Genomic DNA, 27,388 nt, shown 5'->3' on the forward strand with positions numbered 1-27,388 from the left:
TTGGTTGCCTGTTTTGGTGTTACAGAGGATGGGCAGAGGTTCCTGCAGCAGTTTGGAATGTTGATGAGTGTTGGCTGAGATGTGTTAGGGCCCCAGGAACACAGGCAGGAATTCCCCGGTAAGAAGTTGGGCAGAGTATCCCCTGGTGGAGGTCAGCAGGGCTTTTCCCATCCTCAGGCTATCTACACAGGGTGGAGCTCACCTAGCTTGGTGTAGCACAGCTGTAAATTCCGTAGGCTAAGGGGAGTGGTCTAGAGGTCAGCAGTGGAGTCTGAGAGAACAGAAAAGAGACAAAGAGGAGGGAGTAAAATTTAAAAGTAAGCCCACTGAGCCTGTGTGCGGATATAGTGACGAGAGGGAAACAATATAGTTGAGTCCCAATCCCCACCCGTGGAGTCGCAAGGGTTTAGTCCCTACCCCAAATGGGCAGCGGCAAGCTGTGGCTGTGTTGAGTAAAAGCTCCTGCGCAGCCCTCCAAGACTGTGGGGGGATAGAGAGAAGAGATAGAAACAAAAGCAAAAATGTAGCTGAACCCCTCCCCCCCCAATCTCTGCCCGCGGAGCTGCAGGGTTCCAGTCCCTGCCCTGAGGCAGGTGGCAGCAAACTGTCTGTGTTGAGATGAAGCCCCCCTATTGGCTCCAAAATGGTCCCAGCTCTGGCAGAGAAAGTGGTGGGTCAAGTCCCTCCACTGAGGTAAACCCAAAGCCCCAAGCCCCTCAAAACCCCATGCATCTGTGCCTACTTTTCTTTATGATGCTCCTCCTGCATTCCAGCAGCATTAGATTTCCCTCTAAGCAACTCTTCTGGGCTGAATTCTGCAGAGTCTCTGGTAGGTGTCACTCTGTCACCAGCTTCCCATAAGTCCCCCTAGATTATTATTTTAATATTTTACATCATCCTTTGTCTCCCTTCACCCACTTTTCTGTTGTCCATCCCCCTGGGAGGGGTTATGTCGATCCTTGTAATCAATTCCCCCTTCCTCCCCCCACTTTCCCCTTATCCTCCTGGTACCTCTATTCTCATAGGTGTCTACTTCTGAGGTGAAATTAATAATCAACTATTTAACAAATTTATACTCTTAACTATATTCTGAGATCTGAACCCTTCAATGGGAATGAATACGACACTGATTTTATAAAGAATTTTAAATGGACACAATGATGTGTATCCCCCAAAGAAGAAACTTATATGTATAATTGGTATGAATGCTAAGTGATCAAAAGGATTAAAAGGGTGGAAAGACCGATGAAACACACAACTTTCCTCTAGTTCTTTAATGCTTCCTCCCCCCACCCCAACTATCATGACCTCACTTATACCTTACAAATGTGACTAGACCAGAACATGTACACTGCTACAGATAAGAGCCCACAACACAGGGAATCCAAGACACATAGATCCTTCAGGACCAATAATGAAAATAGAGATTCCACAAGGGTTTTAATGGTTAATGTTCCAGAAGTAGTTCACCAGGTCTTTCTGATTCTGGTAGAATTTAGCTTCTAACCTTTCCATTAGTAGCTGAGCAAGCTAACTGCACCACACAAGGACTCCATGCACCATGCAAGGCTTAATTACTCTTTGTTTACAGACCATTTTGCCCACCTTTGTCTCATGATTATTCTTCCCAAAGGTCTTAAAACACAGCTACCCAAAGGACTGGGCATCTTAGAGACAGCCATCCTTAAGGCTGTGACAAGTGACAGCTCACAACGAGAAGAGATAAACACACTGGACAGTAGACGGACTAACTTTTTTAAAGCCCCAAAATGAGGGTGAGTGGTCCTCCATATTTCAGGAGCTCATGGCACAGCATTCTGTCAAAGCCCAGTGTCAGCTGGCCTCTTGATGGTAAAGCTGTGTGCTAAGTTAAAGATGTTGACTGTTTAAGAAAGTATAATCCTTCAGAAAGGCATTTTAGAAATCACTATTTTGAATAAATAATTAGACTTTCAAAAATATTTAGTGCCGAAGGAGCAAGATTATTATTAGTTTATATGGATTCCGGGTTCCTTGGGGCTGTCAGATAAATGATACTTTCTTTGTTAGTGTAAAGATCCCTGGTGGTGTAGTGCGTTGCATATTGGGCTACTGACTGCAAGATCAATAGTTCGAACCCACTACTCCAAGGGAGAAACCTGAGGCTTTCTGCTCTCATAAAGATGTATAGCCTTGGAAACCCACAGGGACAGATCTACTTTTTGAATCGGAATGAAATGAGTACCAGTGAATTGTGGATGTGGGATGCAAATACATTCCAGGTGGGTTACAATGTTGCTGTTAGGTGGGCATCGAGTCATTTCCAGTCCATAGCAACCCTGTGCACAACAGAAGAGACCCCTGCCTGGTCCTGAGCCCTCCCACCATTGTCCTTAGGCTTGCAGCCATGGTGTAAGTCCATCTTGTCGAGGGTTTTCCTCTTTCTCGCTGCCCCTCTGTATGATGTCCTTCTCCAGGAACTGGTCTCTCCTGACAGCATATCTAAGTCTGTAGGATGAAGTCCCAACACCCTTGCCTCCAGGGAATACTCTGATCATACTTCCACCAAGACAGATTGGTTTATTCTTTTGTCAGTTCATGGTACTTTCAATATTCTTTGCCAACACCATAATTCAAATTATTTGATTCTCTTTGGTCTTCCTTATTCAATGTCCAATTATCACATGTATATGAGGCAATTGAAAATATCCAGACTTGGGTCAGGTACACCTTAGTCCTCAAAGTAGCAGCCCCAGCCCTCAAGTGCAGCAGATTTACCCAATGCAATACCTCATTTCCCTCTTGACTGCTGCTTCCATAAGCGTTGATTGTGGATCCATACAAGACAAAATCCTTGACAACTTTGATCTAGTCTCGGTTTATCATAATGCTACCTATTAGTCCAATTGTGAGAATTTTTGTTTACCCTTTACATTGAGTCATAATCCATGTGGAAGGCTGCAATCGTTGATCTTCATCGGCAAGTGTTTCCAGCACTCCTCACTTTCAGCAAGTTACAGTTACCTAAATTCTCATATTTGGCTAAGCACTCATCAGAAACGGTTTTTCTCACAACATTAGAAGCAGTGGTTAAAAGAAGCACACATTGATTTTGAAGACTGTGACCCCAAAGAAGCCACACCTTGACCTGCTTATGAATCCTACTTTTCCTACCTACCACCTCTGTGACTTGTGGTCAAGTTATCACCTTATCTGGACTTTGCCTTCCTCATCAATCATGAGACTAGTATGGTAAGCCTCTATACAAGGCCAGCACAGGGCTGACCACAGTGCTGTGCCAGAGTCAGCTATCAGAGACGGTGAGAGCCAGGCATACAGGTCTCATCCCCCCTCTGTCTGGTGATGCCACAGTGGCAGCTTGAAATCAACCACAGTGACAACTGTTCACACCACAGAAATTGGCAAACACTAAAAGAGCTAAGGGATATATATTTTTATCCTGGAGAGCCAGGTTTTAAACACTTGTCAACTCCCCACACATCAGCCATCAGATACTGGATCTGGGTACCTTGGCCTCCCTGCGGTCATGGTTGTGATCAGAGTTGCCTCTTCTGCTTTGCTCTGCTCTGTCCTACAGCAGAACCACCCAGGGACATGCTGCAACAGCATGCTGGATCCTACCCCCAAGTTCCAGATTTGATTAGTCTAGAGGGGGACCCCAAGATTTTCATTTCTCATACTTCCACTTCTGCTCTGGGAACCACAATTGGGCTGTCTGATAAACGAGGGTCTGCAGTGGGATGTAGAAAACATCTCACCTCTGGACACAGGAAAGGATGTTAAAAACGATCACATACTTATGTGTAACTTTGCTTTTCGACCCCTGTGAGATAACGATCACTATTTGGCCATATTGTTAGTCACTGTTGAGTCAGTTCAACTCATGGCCACCCCACAGACAACAGAACGCAGCAGTGCCTGTGCCGTCGTTAAAATCACGGCAAGGCTTGAGCGGCTGACCACCAGCAACCTAGCCAGCATTCTGTCAGATAACAAATACTCTGTTGTGATCCACAGAGTTTCATTGACTGATTATTTTGGCAGTCAAATGCCAGCCTTTTCTTCCTAGTCTTAGCCTGGAAGTTCTGTAGAAATCCGTCTGCCATGGGCAGAGGCACAATGAGGGCAATGAGAGCCCAAGGGCAAGCTCTCAATTTGCATCTCCCACTGTCAAGAGGAATAGGGCCGATAGCAACAAGGAGTCAACAGAAACCCTTCTCTTGCCTCAGTCAACCATGCTTCCTTGACATGCACTTCCCAGTGCCATGCTGTGCCTCTCCCGGGACCCCTTGGGAGCAAGGACTTCTGTCTGCCTCACCCCTTATTCTTCCTATGACCCTGTTGTTGATGTCAGGTGCCATGAGTTGGTTCTAACTCCCAGCGACTGACCCTCTGCACAACAGAACAAAACACTGTGCAGTCCTGCGCCGCCCTCGCAATGCTTCTTGCATTTGAGCTCGTTGTGGGAGCCGCTGTGCCAATCCATCTTGATGAGGGTCTTCCTCTTTTTCACTGCCCCTCCACTTTACCAAGCATGGTGCCCTTCTCCAGGGACTGGTCTCTCCCGACAAGATGTCCAGAGTAAGTCTTGGTATTGGAAATGCCTGTGACATAGCTTCCAGCATCAGAACAACACGCCCGCCCCACAGAATGGCAAGCTGACAAGTGAACATTGGCATTACCTCTTTCCTGCCCATTTTCCAGATTTGGGGAAACTGAGCTCACAGCGCTGAGAAGCAGAGAATCCAGGTTAAACCCCAGTGCTCCAAACGTAAGACCATTACAGTCACCACGCCGGTGACGCGGTGCTCAGGGGAGAGTAGAAGCGCACTATATCAGCCCTCTCAGTGCCCCGCTGTGCACTCAGGGCCGCATCCGCCCAGAGAGACACCTTTTTCTTAGCTGCACCAAGGTGCTGGACAGGCCACCATGGCCCCATCAAATCCACCCACTCTACTCCCTTCACTCCAACCCCTGGGGGCTGTCAGAGACACAGAAAGAGACTATTTAAAGTGTGATTGAGGCCGCACGTGTGGGCATGTGGAAGAGTCTCGCAAAACAGCTGTTCCTGCAGGAGGCTTTGAGGCAGGTGTCAGCAGGGCAGAGCGGGGGCATTTGGCTGGAGGCAGAGACACAGATTGCCGGTGATGATTGCTATCTCTCCTGCCCACCCTGGCATGTGTGTGGCTTCGAAGGTGCCCAGTGGATAGGGCAATTAGCCTCTATCCCAGGGCGCCTGGCTCTGTCTCTCCCTTCCCCTCCCACTGCCTTTCTGCAATTAGGTTGTACTGGGTAATAGCTGCCAAGTGCTTTGTTGGATCTGATGAGTTTATTAATTTCTTGGGAGCTAATGGGAGGGTGGGTGGGAGATGCATTTCCTGGCTGGAGCCTGGTGCCTAATGAGTCTCTTTGCCCATTCCCAGAGGTCGGGGAGGGGGAGGCTCCTTGCTCAGACTGCCGGCTCCCTCTCTGGATGCATCATTCTCATCCCTGGGTCTTCTGCAGGCCTCTCTGGTGTGAAAGCCCAGAGCTAGAGCTTTGTAGATCAGGTAGTTGATGAGACTGGGTCCCCTGAGCACGAGAACTGTAGATCAGAACATGAGCAAGGAGGCCCAGGCCTGCTGGGGCCTGTCACTGGAGAGTGTGTGAGTGACAGGTCAGACTCAAAGATACTCTGTCCTGAACCAAGTGTCCAAAGGCTGGCCGTTAGTCTCACTGCTCTCTCTGTTCATCTGCCCAAAAGTGGCCCTCTGAAACCGAGGAGGCCCTCAGAGCCAACCGACCCCCTTTGAAGACAGACCCTCATCCTCCAAGAGGGGATCGGTTCACCTGACGTTGAGGGGGCATCAAACACCAAGAGGGAAGACTATTGTCTCCCAAGTGGGAGCTGGAGCTCCTTGACAGCCCCGTGGTTAGCCTGGGCACCCTGTCCGAAGGACGTCCTCGTGGCCCCCATGCTGAGAGACAGGAGCAGGGACTGGAGAGACCACAGGCTGAGGATTCGTTCGAACTGAGCAGGACTCAAACTGGGCTAACCGGTTTACCTTAGGTCACTAAACCTCTCTGAGCCTCAGTTTCCCCCTTCCACAAACTTTCCTGGCGGCTAGGGCTATGAGATGAGAAAACAAAACACATTGAGCACAGCAGGAAGGGTCCCGTCATGGTTGTCACCTTTCCCCTTTGACTTGAAAGTCTAGCTATTGACCCTCTACCGTCCCCACCCTTTCCCCTGCAGAGAGAGATGAGGATGGAATGGGCTGTTCAACGCCCTGGGAGATTGTGGGTGCTCCTGAGGGCTAGGGGAGAGAACTCACTGCCCTCCGCCCACCCCCGTGGCAGCCGGCATCTTCCTCCTAAGCCAGGTGCTGGAGTCTGAGCTCCTGCTGCGTGAGCCACACAGGCTGCTGGGGAGACAGCCGGGCAAGCCCATACGAGGGGCTTCCAGGGGGGTAGGTGCTGAGCTGGGAACTTCACCGGCCCTCTGCGGAAGAGATGGGGCTGTTTGCCCCAGCCCCAAGGGGGTGGGTTTGCAGAGGGTCACAACGGTGGTGGGCAGTGGAGCGAAGCCACCATGGGTTTCCCCGTGAATGTTTTCAGCCCCTTCGTTTGTGACCGCTGGACAAGATGAGTGTGCAGCTTTGCTCTGAGGGGTTCATCTGGGCAGTGGAGGCTCCGCCCACTCAGCTATCCGGCTGGATGCCTGTAGGCATGTAAATGGGCTTTGTGGTCTGTGGCCTCAGTTTCCTTTCCTGTAAAATTGGCTGTGCCCGGCATGGATACTGCCTACACGCGAAACAGGACCTCACATGGACAGGACTGACTGCCCTTGAATAGAGGAGACATCTTTGTCCCCTCTCTCAGGCCATATGCACGCAGAGGCCTGGAGGGACGCTTCTGAACACCCCTCCAGGCGAGAGGCTCACCGGCCGAGAGGACAGGGTTCCCAACCTGTGGAGACCTCACGCTCTAGACTAGAACTCGAGGCTGAAGAAACCTCCCTGCTCCTGGCCCACATGGTCCCTGCTGGCCCTTCCCTTTACAAGACCCCATTGGAGGGGGTCAGGGAGATGGGCCCTGAGCCCTGTGACTGTGGTGAGGTGACCAGCGATGAGACACGTCTCTCTTATTTTTGGAGCTTCCAGAAGAGGAGCCCGAGCCGCTCTGCGCAGCAGAACCACGTGGCCTCCTTGGGACTTGTGTGGGTTTTCCAGGGAAGCTGCTGCTGGAGCCCGGAGATGAGACGCCTAGCAGAGGCCAGTGTGTGCGGTCGCAGGGTCTCCAGCCAGCTGTCAGTGGCTCTTCTGGCCGCCCACCTCAGCCGTTCAGCAGCAGACAGGGTTGGCCAGGCCTCCAGAGACTGGAACCGTCCTAGGATCTCTATCACACGTGGTTTGTAATTGTAAAGCCCAGTCGTGAAAGCAGACCAACCACCACACACACAATTCACTGCTCTTGAGTGTTTAGGTTTAGAAAAGTGTCTGGAATGGGTGTCTAAGTAAATTGTGAGGGGTTTCCCCCTAGAGGTTGCGTTTCAGTTTACAGAAGTTCCTCAAATGACTGACTAGAGATCTTCAAGACAAAGGAGAAGAGGAAGACAGCGTGTTTTTTCTTTTGTTTTTTTCAACCCAGGTTCAATATGTCCTCACAGTGACCTACTGGAGTTTCTAAAACTGTCCCCAGGACAGAGGTACTCTGTCTGCCCCATTTCTAGGGATATACAGTTGGGACCCACGGTCCTGGGTCTGCCTGAAAAATGTAGCATCCCAGAGGCACATATGTGATGTCAGTTGGTTCTCAGAGGGGCTTTGTGAAGAAGGCAGGGTAAACATTACCAGCTTCACATTGATGGGGAAACCGAGGATCTGGAAGACTTAAATAACTGCCTTCTGCCTCCCAGCCAGCCAAGGGGTCAATCTTGCCGGAGCCTGGACCTCCCCCTTCTGCTTCCTTTATTGGTTCATTCAACGATTCAGCAAACACTTATCAAAGGGCCTATCCCATCTGTAATTACTTCATCAGAATTACTGAAGATAGATGAAAGCTAAATAGCTCCACTGGCACCGTCTTGCCTCCACATAATGTGATTCCAGATGTGGCGGAATCTTCCATGTGAGAGAACTTCCCTAATTACATCCCATTCCTGATTTATTTTCCCATTTCCCCCTTCAAGACGTTCTCCTCCCTTGTCCTCCACCCTTCCCATAGCCAACCCTACCTGTGGGACAGCCTCTCCTTGCTCCAGTCCCACCCTCTGCTCCCTGGGCCACATCTCCCCTTCCTTCTGCAATTTCAGTGCCACCCAACCAGAGGCAGGGAATGGCCTCTCAGCTCCATCCAACCCCAGAGAACTGGCCTGTGCCCACTTTCCCTGACCCAGAGAGCTGGAGGGCCTCCGCGGCCAGGCTCCCAGCCTCCTCCTTCCCCATTCTCCTAGTCCTCTCCTGTTGGTCTTCTCAGATCGGCCAGTGGCATGTGGCGGAGGGCCTCAGCATGGACAGCCGCCTCTACGCCTCCAACATCTCCGACAGTCTCTTCAACACCACCCTGGTCGTCACCACCATCCTGGTAAGCGGGGTGCCCCCTGGGCCTCCCAGCTGCAGCTCCCCAGGGTGCCTCGCCCAGCTCCAGGCCCTCATAGTCTCCCTTTCCCAGAGCGCAGAGATGGGAGCTCTAATCGCACTCGGAGGCCAATTGATGGCAGTGTAATTAAACTCCAGTTGCTGTTTCATATGGAAATGATGTCTGATGAGTTTCACAGCAGCTGGGGATGAGGGTGGGCTGTGAGATAGTAGAGAGAGTGGATTCCTTTCCCAGGGGCTCCCCGACAGCCGGGTAGCTGTGTGGCTGAAGTAAAGGGACCTTGTTATTGGGGGAGCAGCCCATCTGGGGACTGGACCCAGTGCACTGGGTGCTCCCTGCTGTTCCCCAGCTGTGGCGCCCTTCCTATCCTGTACAAAGTGAATCCTCCCCTCTCCCCACCCCAAGGGAATGCCTAGACTTCTGTCTATCCATATTTCCAAATAGGTGAGAGGCGAGGTCTCCAAGACAGGGCATCATAGGCAAGGCCAGCGGCCTTTAAAATAATATTCCTTGCTCTGCAGAAGTGACTGGGCCCCCTAGGTGCCAGCTACTGTGCTTGCTCAGCCAGGAAACAGAAAAATAAGACACGAAGACCGAGTGTGTGTCTCTGGCTTCATACTTAACCCAGGGGCCCCCCTCCTTCCCTCCTGAGAACATGCTTTTGGATAGTGTCCGCTCACCCAGCTGCCCACACGAAGCCAGAATTATTTTGTGCGTTCCCCATCTCCTTTGCTTTCTGGACTTATCAGAAACATATTTCTCTGCCCGACCGAGCATCTTATCGGTCAGCGATAACCAGTATAGCCACATTGATGTAATTGCAGTCCAAAGCAAAGGGACTTGACGGATTCGTTAGTCTGCTCCACCTTATCTCTGCTAAATAAGCCAGGTCTGCAGACGTGTCTGTTCGGGGTAGGGTTTTTGAGATAATACAGACGGCTTAGGGACCTGCATCACCACCTTCCTAAACTCTGAAGGCCCACAAACTCTGCAATAGTAGTTACTAGTCTACAGTCAGTAGAACGCAGTGAAAGAGGGGATAAGCTATTGCTTTGGGTAGTGAGAGGTTAGAGACCCCCCCCCCTTGGAGAGCAGCAAAGCCTTCAGAGAGGAAGGAGCATGTAAAGTGGGCGCCAAAAGACGGTGAGCTGAGGAGGTGGCTGGGAATTACTGAAGTGCAGGTTGGCCCAGGGAATGGGCACGGTAAAGAATGGCAGAGGCATAAGGCAGAACAGTGGGTTGGATGGAATTGCTTAGAAACCTCAGTGCCAGGCTGTTGACTTTTCCCTTCTCTTGGAAGGATCCCCGGTCCCTGACCGTGTTCATTCACTCACTCAGTGGATGTGTATTGGACACCTGCTCTGCTCTGGATACATGGGATAGAAGTGTCCAGGGCCTGAGCAGTCAGACGCCCCTGCCAGTAAGGAACTTGTATCCCAGCAGGGAATCTGAGCCTGGGAGGAGGAATGTAAAATTTAACCCATTTGGAAACTAGAAAATGATGACCCACCACCGCCTGTCAGTGGAGGCTTGTGGGATACAGAAAGACTAGGGAGGAAGGTCTGGCAGTCTGCTTCTGAAAATCAGCCAATGAGGATCCTGCCCAGCCCAAGTCTGACCCAGAGTGGCCGTGGGTTGAGAGCCAGCGCCGTGGCAAAGAGGAAGAAACAATAGGGTGTGAGATGCGGTTTTGGGGGTACTGAGAGGGGTCCCCAAATGAGAGGATGCGGTGGACGAGAAGGTGCAACCTAAGCAAAGCTCCAAAAGAGGTGACTAAGAAGCTAAGGGTTGTCCAAGCAGAGGGAACATTCTAGCAAAGGAAAGCCAAGAGCAGTCACAGCTGCCAGCCTGGGTCCCCAGCTTGGCTCCCACCTTGGCTGGTCTGAACCAGTGTGAGAGGTGGGAGAGGTAAGAGGGTGGCGGGGCTGCAGAGCCAGCCCAGCTGGAGAGCTGCAACAGCCCAGCCAGGCCAGGGGGGCAGCAAGGTCTGACGGCTGGGCTGTCTTTCCTGTGCCCTGCATGACCTCTGCTCTCGCTTAGGCCTGTGTTACCCCTTCCACCGCCACTTCCGGCACAGCCTGCTGGCACAGCTGGCTCCCTTAGCTGCCCACCCTGCACCCTCATTCCTGTCTGAGTGATCATTCCAAAAGCAGAGGGGATCCGCTTGTCCCTTACTTAACATCCCCGAGGGACTCCGCAGCACCTCCCACCTTTAGCTTGAGATATGACCCCTTCAGGCCCTGCCTACTTTCGCTGCGTCCTCCCAGTGCCAATGGGAGTCCAATGCTGCTGGTTTTCCGGCACCCCCTGGCCTTTTGAGGCTCCGGCCTTTGCACATGCTGCTCCCTCCTACTAAAGTTGGTACCTCTTCTGTGGCTTTTCTCACTCCCTGGTCAGAGGTCCCAGGGCGGCAGGCATTCGTGGAGATAGTGGCTATCCCCCAGCCCCAACGGGGTGCATTGGAGAGTTATCCCTGGCAGATGACACCCCAGCACGAGTTCTCCTTTGCATGCCGTCTGCTGGCCCTGCCGACGCTCCTGCTCCCACCCTCCAATGCACAGAAGTCATCAGAACTGTCATCTAGCAGCAGCCACTATGCTGCCTTTCCATACAAGAGACCTCAGGCGCAGCCACCTGTTTGGAGGCGTGGGTGCTGCCACGATGCTTACAAGGCTTCACTTGGCAAATTCACACAAAGATGGACTAGGGAGAAAGGCCTGGTGATTGGCTTCCAAACGTCAGCTGGTGAAAACCCTGTGGATCACCAACTGGCCAACATTTGAGGAGCCCTGGGGTGTGATGGCTGTACCAAGGCAGCAGTTCGAATCCAGCAGTCACTCCATGGGGGAAGATGGGGCTTTCTGCCCCATAAAGAGCTGCAGTTCTTCCCTGTCCTGTAGGGTCGCAATGAGTCAGCATTGAATCCATGGCAGTGAGTTAGGCCAACACTCCATTCTGTTGTGCAGGGGTTACTGTGCGGGAGGAGCCCGCTGGGGCTGCTGCTGACAACAGCCCCCCCTCCTGGAACTCCCACTTGGTATCAAACCCCAACTTTACCAGCTTCAAGTGGTTCTTCAGTTCGACCAACACTCCTGCCAGATATGGTCCAGAGACCAGCAATTGGCCCCTTACTTTCCAAAGTGCCAGGAGCCCCAGCCTTTGTGATAATGTGGCTCTCCAACATGTCTCCTCCCTCCACGAGCAGCTGAATCATATTGACTTTGAATATGGAAGTAAACCTTAACCTTAATGGAATGTATTTGAGATGGAGAATTTGGTGACACTCCTTAGGACATCATTGGATGTTGCCAAACGGGATGGAAACCCTTGGCGAAGCCCTGACCACAAAGCCATTTCAGATCCTTTCAGCCGCACAGTCAGCACATGCTAAATTCTGGAGACAGGTGTGGCACACAAGAGGGGCAGGGGCAGTCCCTGGCCCCCGCACACCCTGCCTAGGGAGCCTGTGTAGGTGGGGAACCACTGAGAGCGGGTATGAGGAGCCCTGACTGGGAGAAGGAGTTCTGAGAAGGGGGTTGGAGTAGGAGGAGGTGAGGGGGCTCTGAGCCAGAGATGATGAGTGAGTCTACACTTGTGATGGGAAAGAAGAGATTCTGGAGTGGAAGGTGGAGAGATCGGCCTCACCACATTGACGTGAGTGTGGACCAGGTCACAAGTCTGAAGCACACTCCCTTCAACCTGGAGCTCCTCCCTGACCTATTTCAAAGGCACTCTTACACTTCACCGGGGCCCTAGGCTGCTCTCGCTCCCTCCCTCATGATATCTGGTCTTCTGACCTCCATGTTTCCCCATCCCACGAGCCCCTTCCAGGATGAGCTCGGCAAATCAGCCTTTCTGTGCATCCCTCTCTTACCTTACAGTGATCTCTGCCATCTCGCCTCACACCTGTCCCCACCCTCAAGTGTCCTAGTCCAGAGCTTTCGCTGGATCCCATTGTGGATCTGCATCCAGTCTCCTGACCCCAGCTGGACCTTGTGCTCACCTCTCACTCAGATCCCTAGAATGGATCTGCCGAACCTTCGATCCCACCTGCCCCACTTTCTGCACTTCTCTGGCAACTGGTCCCGGTTGCCTCCGCTCCGTATCTACACTCATGCTCTCCACCTGACCTGCCGTGCTGCTTCCCAGCATCATGTTCACGTCATTCCCACCTGCCTTCCTGGGACCTTGCACCACTTTTCTTACTTATTTTTCCAATCTTTTCCTTTCTAAGGATTTCCTCCTGTCTGCCTAAAAGTATACTCGACCATCTAACTGACTCCCAGCTACCCTTCAAGCTAGCTTCCAGTTTAGAGAATCAAAGCCCTGGGTGGACTTGAGGGCCCCACCCCCACCCCCACCCCAGCAATGCGTGCAGATGGGGGAGCAAAGAATGGGCATGACTCAGAGCAGTCTGAGGGGAGGCAGTCTGCTCCGTGCCATGGGGCCCTCCTTCCTGGATTTCCCAGTTTTCCCAAAATGCTGATCCCCTCACTTCAGCACCAACTGTTCACTCCTGAATCCTTGTAGAGTTCTGCTGCCCCAGTGAACCTGCCTTCTGAAAGGTCACCAGTGAGGCCTGACCCAGAAGCCCTTTCATAGTTCTGACATCTGTGTGGAAATGTCTACGTTCTCCTTGAAGCTCATTCCTCTTTGACTTTTGACTGCATTGTCCTGATTGTCAGCCTTCCTGGACACTTCCCCTTTGTCTTCTTTAAAGCTTCTCATCTCCTCTAGTCTCTAAGATCATGTGCTCTGTACGGTCTTATTCTTATGTATGCTTTTCCCCTGTGGTCTAAAGGACTGTAACTGCACTTCTCATGTCTGCATCAAGCCGTTCCAAGCTCTGTACCCCATCGTACACGCTCTCCACATTTTCAACATCCAGTTGGGAGCTTCCTCCTGGACAACCTACACACTTCAAATGTAACATGTTCTGTGTCCCCTCTTCACCCAGCCATGCCGCTGAAGACAATGGATCCAAGGGTCTCCAAGCTCTCCTCTAAACTCCATCCGACCAATCATGAACATCTTTTCTGGTATCCTTGCAGGTCTCCAATCCAAGTGGAGCCAATCCCTGGTACAGACCTCAGTAGAGCCTCTCTCAAGAGGGTCTGTGTTCATTCTTTGACTCTCCCCACTGGATACTTCATACTCTTTAAAACCTTTAACGTTTCATGATGTACAGTCTCCTCACCCTGGCATCCAAAGCCAGGTGGACCCTAATTCCTTTTTCTAAGTGTATCTTTCAACTCTTGCTTGTAGTTAATGGGGGAATCCATGAATAGGCCCTGCTCTTCCTACCCTGGTTTCGACTCTTGATCGTGCCTTTGGACTTCATTCATCCTGACATGCGCTGTCAGTCGACCACCATGCTCCAGCATCCAGCCTTGATCCACCTTCTCTCTGGGACCTGCTCGGGCGGGTTTTCTAGAAGAGCTGCATCTCTTTCCTCAGTGCTCTCGTGGGCAGATCGTGGCCTGCCTTGGATGGCAGTTCTTCACGTACTTATTCTTACCCCGTCAGTCTTCCGGGTGTCGGTGTATCTTGGATTCAAGAGGTATCAGAGCAAGAGATCTCTGTAGAATAAGCAGAAGAAAGAAAGGAAACAAAGGGATGGCGAGGTCGTGGGATCCGGGAATGAATTTGCATAGGATGGCAAGACTGTGCAGTGGGAGCCACTGTATGTTCCTGATCAGAGCAGGGCCTTGATGAAGGAGATCTTTGGCAAGTGAGACAGGAAACCATAGCTAACGATCACCTCCATAGCCCATCACCCCAGCTCCTTCCCTGCCTCTAGTCCGTCTTCACCCCAATTCCTCTCGTCCAGTCCCTCCCCATCACTTATGGCTGAGAAGCCAAGGCTAAGGTGAGCATGACAGCTGCCCAGTTTTGCTGCAGGAAAACCCGTATTTAATGCTGAAGGGGAACCACCAGGAGATGGAAGGCAACGACCGCTATGAGGGCTTCTGTGTGGACATGCTCCAGGAGCTAGCAGAGATCCTCCGATTCAACTACAAGATCCGCCTGGTCGGGGATGGCGTGTACGGCGTTCCCGAGGCCAACGGCACCTGGACGGGCATGGTCGGGGAGCTGATCGCTAGGGTAAGAAACCTGGTGGGGGGTGGATGGGGAGTGAGCAGTATGCTCGTGTACTTTCCATTCATTCAGGCACTCGGGCAATCATTCAAACTTCACAAAAATTGTAATGTAAAATAGATATAATGTAAACTTAATGGTACAATCAATGACATTAATTACATTCACAATGTTTCCTAATCATCACCACTCTATTTTTCCAAAATATTGTCATCAGCCAGACAGAAACTCGGTACCCAATGAGCACTAACGCTCATTCCCTCCCCCAACTCGGGCCCGCTCTCATCTACTTTCTTCTATTAAGTTCCTTATTTCAGCTATTCTGTCTAACGGAATCATGCTCATTTGTCCTTTTATGTCTGACTCATTTCACTTAGCATCCTATTTCCAGAGCTTATCTGTATTATAGCCTGTGTTAGAACTTTATACATTTTTATGACTGAATAATATTTCTTTCATCGGTTGATGGACACTAGGGCTCTTTCCACTGGTGGGCTACTGTGAATAATGCTTCGGTGAACATTGGTGTAATGTATCTACTTGAGTTCCTGCTTTCAATTCTTTGGGGTCTACCTAGTGAAACAGTTGCCCCATTTGGTATGTTTGTGTTTAACTTATTGAGGCACCACCAAACGGTTCTCCACCACAGCTGCACTATTTTCCATTCCCATCAGTACATGAGAGTTCCAATTTCTCCACATTCTCGCCAGCGCTTGTTATTTCCCACTTCTTGAAAGCATAACCGCTCGAGCAGGTGTGAAGTAGAATCTCATTGTGGCTTTGATTGGCATTTTCCTGGTGATTAGTAATGTTGAACATTTTTTCATATGCTTATTGGCCATTTGTATATCTCTGGGGAGATGTCTATTCAAGCTCCTTGCCCAGTTTTTAATTGAATTTTAATGTTGGTGGTTGAGTTATAGGAGTTCTTTATATATTCTATATGCCATCCTTGGTCAGATACATGACTGGAAAATATTTTCCCCATTTTGTGGGTTGTCTTTTCCCTCTTTTAATAGTGTCCTTTGATACATAAAAGGTTTCCAATAAAGTCCAACTTACTGTTTTTTTTTATTTTTATACTGGTGATTTGGGGTATTGTATTTGAGAATCCACTGTCAAATCCAAGGACATGAAGATTTACTCCTATGCTTTTTATATACATTATATGATTTTAACTCATATTTAGGTTCTTTATCTATTTCAGTTTTTGTATTTGGTCCGAGATAAGCTCCCCACTGTTATTCTTTTACTTGTTGAAATCCAGTAGTCCCAGCACCATTTACTGAGGAACTTTTTCTCTCCCCATTCAGACTTGGAAACTTGGTCAAAAATAATTTGGCCATAAATGTCTATGGCTATTCTTAAATTCTTATCTCCATCCACTGGTCTATATGCCTATCCATATAACAGTACCACATGTAGCTTTACAGTAAGTTTTGATATTGGGAATATGAGTTGTCAAACTTTGCTATTTTTTCAAGATTGATTTGGTCATTGAGGCCCTGTGTTAGACCAGGTTGACTAGAGAAACAAATCCAGAGACACTCATATGTGTGTAAGAGAGAGCTTTATAGCAAAGAACAATTGTATATTGAGAAAACATCTCAGGTCAAGTCCAAAAGTCTGATATTAACTCATATGTCTGATACTCGTCCATAAATTCCTCTTCAGACTCACATACCCATTCACGATGAGGCTGAATGCAGGAAGATCACAAGCCGGTGGGTGGAAAGTCTAGTCAATCCAATGGTGGTGGATGCATCTAGGGCTCGGGCTGCCATCAATGTGACTCTGTGTGGCTTGTCAAGAGGAAGGTGAAGCAGAGAGAAAGTGTGATCCACCTCCCAGGAGAGAAAAAAAGAGGAAGTTCCCAGAATCCTCATGACTAGGCCATGCCCCCAAGGAGGTATCTTCAGGCTGTGACCTATGACAAGCTAAACTCCACCCCTTTGCTCTTTTACCAGGTTGACATGGAACTGTGTAACTACCACAGGCCCTTATGAATCCACGTGAATTTGGTGGTCAGCTCATCTATCTCTATAAAAAAGTGATAGTTGGAATTTTGATAGGGGTTGCATTGAATCTGAAGGTCATTTTGTATATTGTCAACAGTTCAGTAATAGCAAGTCTGCTAATCCATGAACATGGAATATCTTTGTGTTTATTTTGGCTATCTTTATTTCCTTCCAGCAGTATTTTTGCAGTTTTCAGTATACCAAGTATTTTGCTTCGGTGGTTAAATTTATTCCGAGGTATTTTATACTTTTAGAAGCTAGTTTAAATGAAATTGGTCTCTTAATTCCCTTCGCAAAATGTTTAATGATATATAAAGGTAAATAGAAACACAATTGATATTTTTGTATGTGGATGCACCTTGAAACTTTGCTAAACTTTTTTGCTCTTGGACCTTTTTTGTGGATTATTTTGTATTTTCCGTGTATAAGATGCTGACATCTTATGGTTTTAATTCTCTCCAACTTGAATGCCTATTAATGCTTTATCTCTGAGTAGAACTTCTAGTGCAAGACTGAGTAACAGCAGAGAAAGCAAGCATCCTCATCTTGTTCTTGATCATAATTAGAAGAAATGCTTTCAGTCTTTTACCATTGAATATGATGACGTTAGCTGTAGACTTTTTATAAATGCTCTTCATTATATTGAGGAAGTTCCCAATGGTTTTTAGTTTGGGGACTCTTTCCACAGTGAAAACATGCTGAATTTGATACAATACCTTTCTGGTCAATGGAAATGATCACATATGTATTTTCCCTTTTATTCTGCTCATGAGGTGTGTTACAGCAATTGACTTATGTTCTACCACCCTTGCACCCCAGGAATAATCCCACTCAGTCATAGTATCTAATCCTCTTTTTAAAAAATCTTTTTATTGGGGCTCATAAGGCTCTTATCACAATCTGTACATACATCAATTGAGCAAAGCACCCTTATACGTTCGTTGCACTCGTCACTCTCAAAATTCACCTTCCACTTGGGTTCCTGGAATCAGCTCGGTTTCCCTTTCCACTCCCCATCCCCCTCCCTCCCCGATCCCACCCCTGGTCCCTTGATAGTTTATAAATAATTATTATATCTTATCTCACACTCCCCAGCGTCTCCCCTCACCCACCTCCCCCTTGCCAATCTCCCAGAGAGGAGGTTACACATAGATCTCCGAGATCGGTTCTCCCTTTCTACATGCCCTTCCCTCCTGGTGTCGCCACTCCCACCGCTGGTGTTGAGGGGTTCGTCTGTCCTAGAGTCCCTGTGCCTCCAGATCCCCACTGCACCGCTGTACATCCTCTGGTATAACCAGGTCCGCAAGGCAAAGTAGGATTGGGGTCATGATGATTGGGAGGGGAGGAAGCGTTCAGGAACTAGAGGAAGGTTTTGAGTTTCATTGTTGCTACACTCAACCCTGAGTGGCCCATCTCCTCCTCACTACCCCTCTGGAAGGGGTGTCCAGCTGTCTACAGGTGGGCATTGGGTCCCCATCATGCACTCCCCCTCTTTCACGATGATGTGATTCTCACCACCACCCCACCTTTGATGTTGGAGACCTGGTCTCCTATGTCCTTCATGGTCACCTATGTTGGTGTGCTGCTTCCGTGTGGGCTCGGTTGCTTCTGGGCTAGATGGCCGCTTGTTTGCTTTCAAGCCTTTAAGTCCCCAAACGCTATATCTCTCAGTAGCCGGGCACCATCCGCCTTCTTCACCACACTTGCTTATGCACACTTTCGTCTTCAGCCATTATGGGAGGAAGGTGATCACACAATGATTGTTTTTGTTCCTTTGTATCTGCTACATGGTCCATTCCACACCTTGTATTCGCTTAGGCCGTGTGCTTCTTCTCTGTGTCTAATCCTCTTAATGTGCTATTGAATTCACTTTGGTGGCATTTACCCTCCACACATTTTTTTCATTGACTTCTTCACTCATTCCACACGTCCTCATGGAGCAGGAACCACAGTAAGCACCAGGGCGCACTGTAGCAAGCAAGGAAGGTGTTTCTGTGGGAGTGTGAATAAGACAACCATGGTTTGTGCTCCTGGCTCGCCCAGACTAGTCTATGTTACAAGTAATGGAAACTTTGGCCATTATCTTGCACTTGTGAGTGTGATTCTCCCCACCACTCCACTCCCCACCCCCAAGTGGGGGCGGGGGGCGGTTAATCCGTTTGCTCCATGTTTGTTCTGATTATTGTGTTATTAATTAGCACCCCCTGGCAGATTTGGGCTGGGCCCTGGGAGCACGAGCAAACCCATGTCAGCTGACTTTGACCTTTGGAAGCTACTGTAGGGGAGGCAGGGGTGAATCACAGGAGGAAAGGGGTCCACTGCCCAAACCGTGGATACGGTGGTTTCTTTGCTGCTTGCATAATTTTCTGCTCTCACGCATGTCTTTTTACAGACCCAGGGCCCGGGTGGCCATGGATAGGCCACAGATTTTGAGTGGGGAGGTGACGGGGGGAGGTAAGCATGGAGACTTGATGAAAATGCAGGGGAGCATCATATGATGCCAGCCATCAGGTAGGAGAAAGCAAGGATATGACAACATTTTTTTCCACGGGGAAAGTTCTTGTTCTCTTGGAACACACTATTAATATCTGTAAAAATTAATTATGCTCATTGCCAATTCACTGTTCATGTTTTATAACTGGGTTTTGATCGTCAGGGTAGGAGATGGGCACCCAGTGCAGAGAGCACCGACCTAGGTTCTGGATGTGACCTTGAACCCACCCTTTTCCCTCGGTGCTTCCCAGTGAGAGGAGGGTCCCCTGCAGCTCTGCCGCAGCTCCCAGCATATGCCCCCCACAGGTGCTTGACATACGTCAGCGCTCATCCTCCCCAACATACCTTTGAGCTAGCATCTCTCCCCATTTTACAAATGAGCAATCTGAACCTCAGAGTTTAAATCACTTGCCCAAGGTCACGCGGTTCATATGACACAAAGATGGGATTTGAACCCAGGTCTGTCTAGCCCCCAAGTCCCTGTTCTTCCCACCACAGCCCCCTAGGGCTGCTGGACTTTGAGATCATGAGGAAGTGCAGTCAAAACCCAGGCCTTTCCTCTGTCCCCTCCCTTCTAGCTCCTGTTGTCTTTCCCTTCATTTCTTCCTTCCCTTTATTTGTTGAATTAATTATTTTAACCTCTTATAATATACTGGCAGTTCCCCTGTTACAAAATGTCTGCCTTCCATACAACCCACAGTAATGACCTTGTCCCATACAGTCAATTACTATCACAATTTTGAGCGACCTACCAGGTACCTACAATAGCAAATGAGTGCTGCTTTGGAACATGCATCCACGATTACCACTGCTATCTCTACATTATGCTAAAGCTGTTTTAGTGTTGCTGGTTTTTTATGCATCGAAAGGTCCACAACATAGGCCGTATACTAAGACAAACATTGGGTTAACTGGTGTTAGATCAAATCCTACCTAATGGCGCTGACATACATGCACATGCCACTTAGAGACAGGTTTAGGAACAGAACTCTTTCATACTCTGAGGACTGTTTGTACTAGACTGGGGGTGCGAGATAAGATTGCAATACCCTAGCCTTCAAGGATGAATTCATTAGTTGGGGTGTTAGGGAGTAATCCTTGGCAATACCTTGTGAGCAGCTCTCTATAGACAAGGGCTACAGGAAATCTTTTCACGGAGCGAGGAGGGAGGCTGCCTAGGAGTTTGCCTGGCAGTCCAGACAGCAGTTTGAGAAGGCAGAGCAAAGTGAAACAGCAAGGCTTGCGTGGGAACTCTGAGCAGCCCAGTGTGATTGGAGTCCAGATTGAGCTGGATCAGAAGGGAGACCTCCCTTGCAAAGACGCTTGCAAAGGGAGCAATGAGAACCAGACAGAAGACCACCAAAGGCCTGGTACAGAGCCCTGGGGCTTATCACTAGAAGGATGCAAGGGATGGGAAATGTGTGCAGGGTCTCCCTGCTGCCTTTGAGACCCAGGTACATCCTGTGGATGCTGACAGCAGGAACGGGCTGCTTCTGTTCTCTGCCAGCCCAGACCCTCCCTGAGACCATCTCTTATGTGGAGATGCTTCCCAGTGGTTAGACCAGAGAAAGCTGAAATGCTGGTCCTTTCCTTGGCCTTCTCACTGAAGTAGTCTGTCACCTTGAGCCTATTGCTTCAGCCCCCTTGGGCTGCCTGGTGAACGGGAGGCTAGCTTCCAGGATGGCAGTGTCAGTGCATAGCCACCTTCTTATTAAGCCCCTAATGAGCTGTGACAAGGAATGACAGGAGGTGGAGAGGAACCTGAGACTCAAGGACATGCAACTCCATACTGAACAACGTGGGCAATGAGATGGGGATCTTAACATTCACTCCAGATCATCTTTCAAGCAAAAACACTGCTACTTTGGGCTCATCAAGATTTTGTTGCACCGCATTAATTAATTAATCTGCCAATCAATCTATTATTCTGTTAATTCAATCAGTACTAATTAAGTACCCTCCACAATTCTAGGCATTGCCAATACAATAGGGGTTAAAATGAACATGGCCACTGCCCTCATCGATGTTGCAGGCTAGAGAGGAAGACTGACATTCATGAGTGATCATGTTCATATAGAATTTTAAATGTGATCAGTGCAAGGGAGGGTAAATGTAAGGAGCATGAGTGCGCAGAGAGGGGAATGGAATTCAGTCCCAAGGAGCCAGGAGACTTCCCAAGGGCATTTTGCTTGAGTTGACGGCTGAGGAATGCGTAGGGGTTGCTAGCCAAAGAGAAGTCCGCGTCAGTGAGATGAGGTAGATGCTGGGCAGTGCTGGGCGATGCTGGGGCCCCCATTTCCCTAGATAGGAAACTTTCATCTGTCTTCCAAGATAATCCCTAGGATTACAAGAGCCCTATTCCTTGGACCCCGCCCCCCCCTTCCACGATTCCTTCCCCAAGCTTTGCAGGAGAATTGGAGAGACGTTAACAGCACAGGACCCCTATCCCCTGGAAGACTCCCTTTGGGCGATTAACTATGCCAGGCGGGACACCTTAGAAGCCACCGCATGGACATATCCATCTTCTTTTATCCCGGTATCAACTGCTACCAGATCAATGTGACTCCCCGTGACCCCACGTGTGTCGGAGTAGAGCTGCGCCCTCTAAGGCTTTCCATGGCTGGTTTTTCAGTAGATCTCACTGGGACTTCCTTTCAAGGGACCTCTGGATGGACTCGAACTTCCAGCTTTTTGCTTAGCAGCCAAGCATGTCAGTCACTCAGAAACTCTTATTTATAGAGACATGTATTTTTATTATAAAAATTTGTTATAGTAATCAAATATATGTGTTTAGATTTAAAATTTTTTAATTACCTTTAATTCCAACCGGTAGTAATACCTATGGTTAACATTTTAGTGCTAGTCTATTCTTTGTAATGAATATGTATTTTACACAGAGTCTTTTGTAGTGTGTGGGCGTATGTCTCTCCTCTTACCATACTTATTCCATCTGTATGCTGATCAAATCATCTGAGAGTAAGACCAGTGTGAAAAAGAACATGGCATGAGGACTGGAGGAAGGCTCATTAGCACCCTGCAATGTGCAGATGACACAGCCTTGCTCGCTTAAAATGAGGAGGACTTGAAGCCTTTGCTGATGACATAAAGGATTTTAGCCTTCAGTATGAATTACAACTTAATGTAAAGAAAACAAAAATCCTCACAATTGGAACAGTAGATAACATCATGATAAATGGAGAGAAAGATAGAAGTTGGCAAGGACTTTTTCTTGCTTGGATCTATAATCAATGCTCATAGAAGCAGCAGTCAAGAGATCAAAAGACACTTTACCTTTGGTAAATCTGCTGTACAAGACCTCTTTAAAGTGTTAAAAAAAAAAAAAAGCAAAGAGGTGACTTGGATGACAAAGGTGGGCCTCACACAAGCCATAGTATTTTCAGTGGCTTCGCATGCCCATGAAAGGTGGGCATTGAATAAGGAAACCTGAAGAAGAATCTACCCATTTGAATTTTGGTGCTGGCAAAGAATATTGAAAATACCATGGACTACCAAAAGAGCAAGCAAATTTGTCTCGGAAGAATGGTCCTTAGAGGCGAGGAAGGGGAGGCTTCATCTCACCACCTTGGACATGCGTTTGGAGCATTGTTTCGTTCAGTTGTATATCAGTTTGCTGTGAGTCTGCACCAACTTGACAGCCCCTAACAACAATATACAACTCTGTCATCTATTGAAAACTATTAATGGTTAAACCATTAGGTCTTGGGGACCAAATGGATGCAGAATGTGAGAGAGAAGGGCGGTAATAGCATAAGTCCCAGGTCTCTGATTTGGACAAGTAAGTGGATGCTGGCGATCGTCACTGACCAGGAAAAGTCAAGTTAGAGCTGAGAAGAGCCAAAAGGATGCCATTAGCCTTGGGAATGAAACGTTGTATTTCCTTTTAGGTGTCAGAGTCCAGACCGAAGACAGAGCTATTGGAGCACACAGAGTAGGCGGCGGCTGCAGCTATGAGTGGGGAAGGAATCGGCCAGAGAGAAACAGGTGCTCGAGAGGTAGGCAGAGGAGTCTGCAAAGGCATGTGAAAGAGTGGAGATGGAGACTTTCCCATAGACATCTTGCTAAGTCATTGCAGAACAGCATTAATCAGAGTCAGCACTATGGACGACACTGTCAATGGCTGAGGTGGAGGTCGGATTGCAGGGGGGAAGGGGGAGCAGAGAGAGTGAAAAGAAGGCATGGGGGCAGTGGTTTGTGGGATACTCCTTAGATGTATAGTTAATGTTGGAAAGCAAGGTACAGGGTTATAGCTAGAAGGGCTATGGAATTGAGAGGATGGATATTTGAGGTATAGAGGCTGTTCTGAATTGAGCATGAGTATTTTGTGAATAAAAAGACCGGGTGTGCAGTTGGATAAATATTGGACTGCAAACTGCCAGGTTGGCAGTTCAAAACCACCAACCACTCTGTGGCACAAAGATGAGACTGCCTGTTCCTATAAAGATTTTAAATGCCTCAGAAGCCCTATATAGGATCACCCTGAGTTGGGATTGACTTACTGGCAGTGGACTCATTTTATGGATAGGAGCCCTTGTGGCTAAGTGGCTAGATGCTTGCCTGTTAACTGAGAGGTCGGCTGTTCTAAGTCACCACCTGCTCAACAGTAGAACGATGTGGCTGTCTGCTTATGTAAGGATTGTAGGGTTGGGTGCTATAAAGTCAGTGTGGACTCACGGTGACCTGATGTGCAATAGATCTTATGTACAATGCTCAGCCCTCTGTCATCCTCACAGTCGCTGTTATGGTTAAGCCCATTGCTGCAGCACCCATGCCAAACAAATCTCACTGAAGGTCTTTTCCAGGGGTGGCCCCTTCTGATACCATGTTCAGAGTACATGACATGCAGTCTCATGGCACTCACTTTCAAGAATCATTCTGGGTATTCTGCTTCCGAGGTCTGTAGGTTCGTTCTTCTGACAGGCCACGGTCTAGCCAATATCCTCTGCCAACACCATCATTCACGTGTGTCAAGTCTCCTTCTGGCTTCCGTGCTCATTGTCCAGCTTGCACACGCAACTGCAAATACCAGGGCTCAAGTCAAGTCAGGGGCACGCGAGTTCTCACAGTAAGATCTTTGGGGTTTTTTTTGTGTGACATTTATAAGGAGGTCCTTTGCATAAGAGCTATCTGTATATATGCCCGATACGGAATTTGATTTTGCGACTGCTGCTTCTGTGAGCATTGACGAGGGATTAAAGTAAAGTGAAATCCTTGGAAACATCAATATTTGCACCATTTATCACGATTTTTCTCATTGGTCCAGTGGTGAGGATTTTTGTTTTCTTTATGTTAAGGTGCAATTCAAACCGTGTCCTTGATCTACATGAGTAAGTGCTTCATTTTCAACAAAGAAGACATGTTATCTGCCAGTACTGATGCTATTTTCTTCACTTAGTTCAGCTTCTTAGAGTACTTGCTCAGCATTCCGTCACGGGGCACAGCTTTCCTGGTCTGAGCCACGCTGTATACATAGCCTTAGTCTGTTCCAATGACAGCCTCTTGGTAGGTGTGCACGTTCCACAGGAGCACAATGAAGTATTCTGGAACTCCCATTCTCTGCAGTGTTATTCGTAGTTTGTTATGATGTGCACAGTTGAATGCCCTTACATAGTCAATAAAGCATAAGCCAGCATCGTTCCCGTGTTCTCCGCTTTCAGGCACCATCCATCTGACAGAGATAATGGTACCTGCTGTTCCACTTAGTCTTCTGAAAACATATCAAGTGTTTGTCAGTTTCCTGTGAATGTACTGCTGTAATCACTTTAAATTATTTTCACGCCTGATATTAATGGCATTATTAGATAACTTCCGCATTCTGTAATATCACCTTTTTTGGCATGGACACGAAGACGAATCTCTTCCAGTCATTTAGCCAGGTATATGTCTTCCTGGCAAATGGCTTGGTGTGGATGAGTGAGTGCTTCTGGTGTTGTATCCATTTGTTAAGACATCTCAGTTGGTTTTCTGTCAATCCCTGTAGCTTTGTTCTCCCCCAATGCTTTCAGTGCAGTTTGACCTTCATCCTTCAATGTCATTGGTTTGGTTTTGGGTTTGTCCTTGGTTATAATGCAACTTTTGTTGTTGTTGTTGTAATTCTGTGCATTCCTCCCATCTTCTCTGGATGCTTCCTGCATCATGCAATAGTTTGCCTAGAGAATCATTCAATAGTGGAACTCAGGGTTTATTTTTTTTCCCCTTTAGTTCGTTCTACTTGAGAAGCGCTAAGTGTGTGTCTCTCTCTTTGGTTTTCTAAGTCCTGGTCTTGGCACATCTCATTGTAATGCTTTGTCTTCTTGAGCTGCCCTTTGGAATGATGTTTGACTCTTTTACTTTATCGTGTCTTCTAGTCCCTTTGGCTACTCTACAGTCAAGAACGTTTCGGTCTCTTGTGACATCCTTGTTGGTCTTTTCTTTCTTTCCTGTCATCTAATTGACCTTTAGCTTCTTTATGGTTGATGTTTTGGATGACACCTCACAACTTGTCTGATCTTCAGTCTTTGATGTTTGGAATCTCTTCTTGAAGTAGTCTCTAAATTCAGGTGGAATTTAAACCTCAGTTGTGCATGATATAAAGTTATATTGTGCTTCTCATGGACTTGTTTTAATTTCCTTCTGCTTCAATTTGAATTTGCATATGAGCAACTGATGGTCTATTTTAGTGGTTCTGAACCCTCCTCCTCATGCTGCGACCCTTTAATACAGTTCCTCATGTTGTGGTGACCCCCAACCATAAATTATTTTCGTTGCTACTTCATCACTGCAATTTTGCTACTGTTATGAATCGTAATGTAAATATCTGATATGCAGGTTCTATTTTCATTGTTACAAACTGAACATAATTCAAGCATAGTGATTAATCACAAATCAATGTCATTATATATTGTGAAATATTTATTTCTAATGACAAATAAATGAAAATTTTTCTTGAAGCATGGTGCAGCATGGGTAACCGTCTTCATGCCAGGTACTTGTATGCAGGCATATATGCATGTGGGTGGACCCGCCTGGAGACAGATAGAGGAGCACTGTCTCAGTTCCTAAGACCATTGGAAATATGTGTTTTCTGATGGTCTTAGGCCACCCCTGTGAAAGGGTCGTTGGACCCCAACGAGGTCGTGACTCACAGGTTGAAAACCACTGGTCTGTTTTAATTTTGGCCCCTGGGCTTGTTCTGAATGAAAATATAGAGCTTTTCCATCATCTCTTCCCACAATTATAGTTCATTAGATTCCTATATATTCTATCTGCTTTGGCCCACAGGTATAGTTTCTGTTTATGGTTTTGAAAAGGGTATTTCCCTGGAGACTCAGTGTTGGAATTGACCTGGTCTGATCCCACCACTCCGAGGCAAAATATTAAGGGCAAGCGGCAGAGTAGCGGGGGGAGCAGAGCAGGGAGCTCCCTAGGGAGTGCAAAAGATAGACTTTGGGACCAGAACATGGCACCCCATCGGACTTGACTGGAGAACACTCCTAGAGGTCAACAAACAGAACTTGATCTACTAACAGGTTTTTTTCTTGTATCTATCTATCTATTTATCTATTTATTTATTTTAATTACCTAATTAATTTTTGGTTATTGGTTTTCTTTGTTGCTCTCATTGTTACATTCTCCTTTGTCACTGGTTTTGCTCCGCCTTGTTTTTTTTGTGTGCATATTATTATCTCTGCAGGTCTGTCTAGATAAGATAGGCTGGAGAAACAGTCTGGAGGAGAAAACAATGGGACCGATGATTCCAGGGGTACATGGGAGAGAGGGAGGTGGGGGATAGGAGGTGGTATTGAGCAACCCAGGGACAAGGGAACAACAAGTGATCCAAAATTAGTGGAAAGGAGGGTGTGAGAGGCCTGCTAGGGATTCATCAAGGCCAATGTAACTGAGAGAAATTACTGAAACTCAAATGAAAACTGAGCATGACGGTGAAGACAAGAGGAAAGTAAAAGGATATAGAGGAAAGAACTAGGAGGCAAAGGGCATTTATAGAGGTCTAAATACAGGCATGTACATAAGTAATTATCTTTATGTATGATGATGGGGAAATAGAGCTATGTGCATATATTTATAAGTTTAGTATTAAGGCAGCAGATAGACATTGGACCTCCACTCAAGTACTTACTCAATGCAAGGACACTTTGTTCTATTAAATTGGCATTCCATGATGCACACCTTCCTAACACGAT

The 27,388-nt window shown here is 47.9% G+C and overlaps 1 protein-coding gene across 4 annotated transcripts in view; it reads left to right on the forward strand.

The window, feature by feature from the left end:
* Window positions 1-27,388, forward strand: part of GRIK4 (glutamate ionotropic receptor kainate type subunit 4) — a 435,808-nt gene that overhangs the window by 336,589 nt on the left and 71,831 nt on the right. For 3 of the 4 annotated variants that reach the window (XM_075548795.1, XM_075548797.1, XM_075548796.1), the window contains 2 exons: window positions 8,458-8,565; window positions 14,482-14,685. The exons of the other annotated variant lie outside the window; for it this stretch is intronic. In XM_075548795.1, coding sequence (XP_075404910.1) covers window positions 8,458-8,565; window positions 14,482-14,685 — 312 coding nt within the window. The remainder of the gene's footprint in view (window positions 1-8,457; window positions 8,566-14,481; window positions 14,686-27,388) is intronic. 4 annotated transcript variants of the gene reach the window in all.

The sequence above is a fragment of the Tenrec ecaudatus genome, chromosome 4 (genome assembly GCF_050624435.1).
Source record: "Tenrec ecaudatus isolate mTenEca1 chromosome 4, mTenEca1.hap1, whole genome shotgun sequence".
Lineage (NCBI taxonomy): Eukaryota > Metazoa > Chordata > Mammalia > Afrosoricida > Tenrecidae > Tenrec > Tenrec ecaudatus.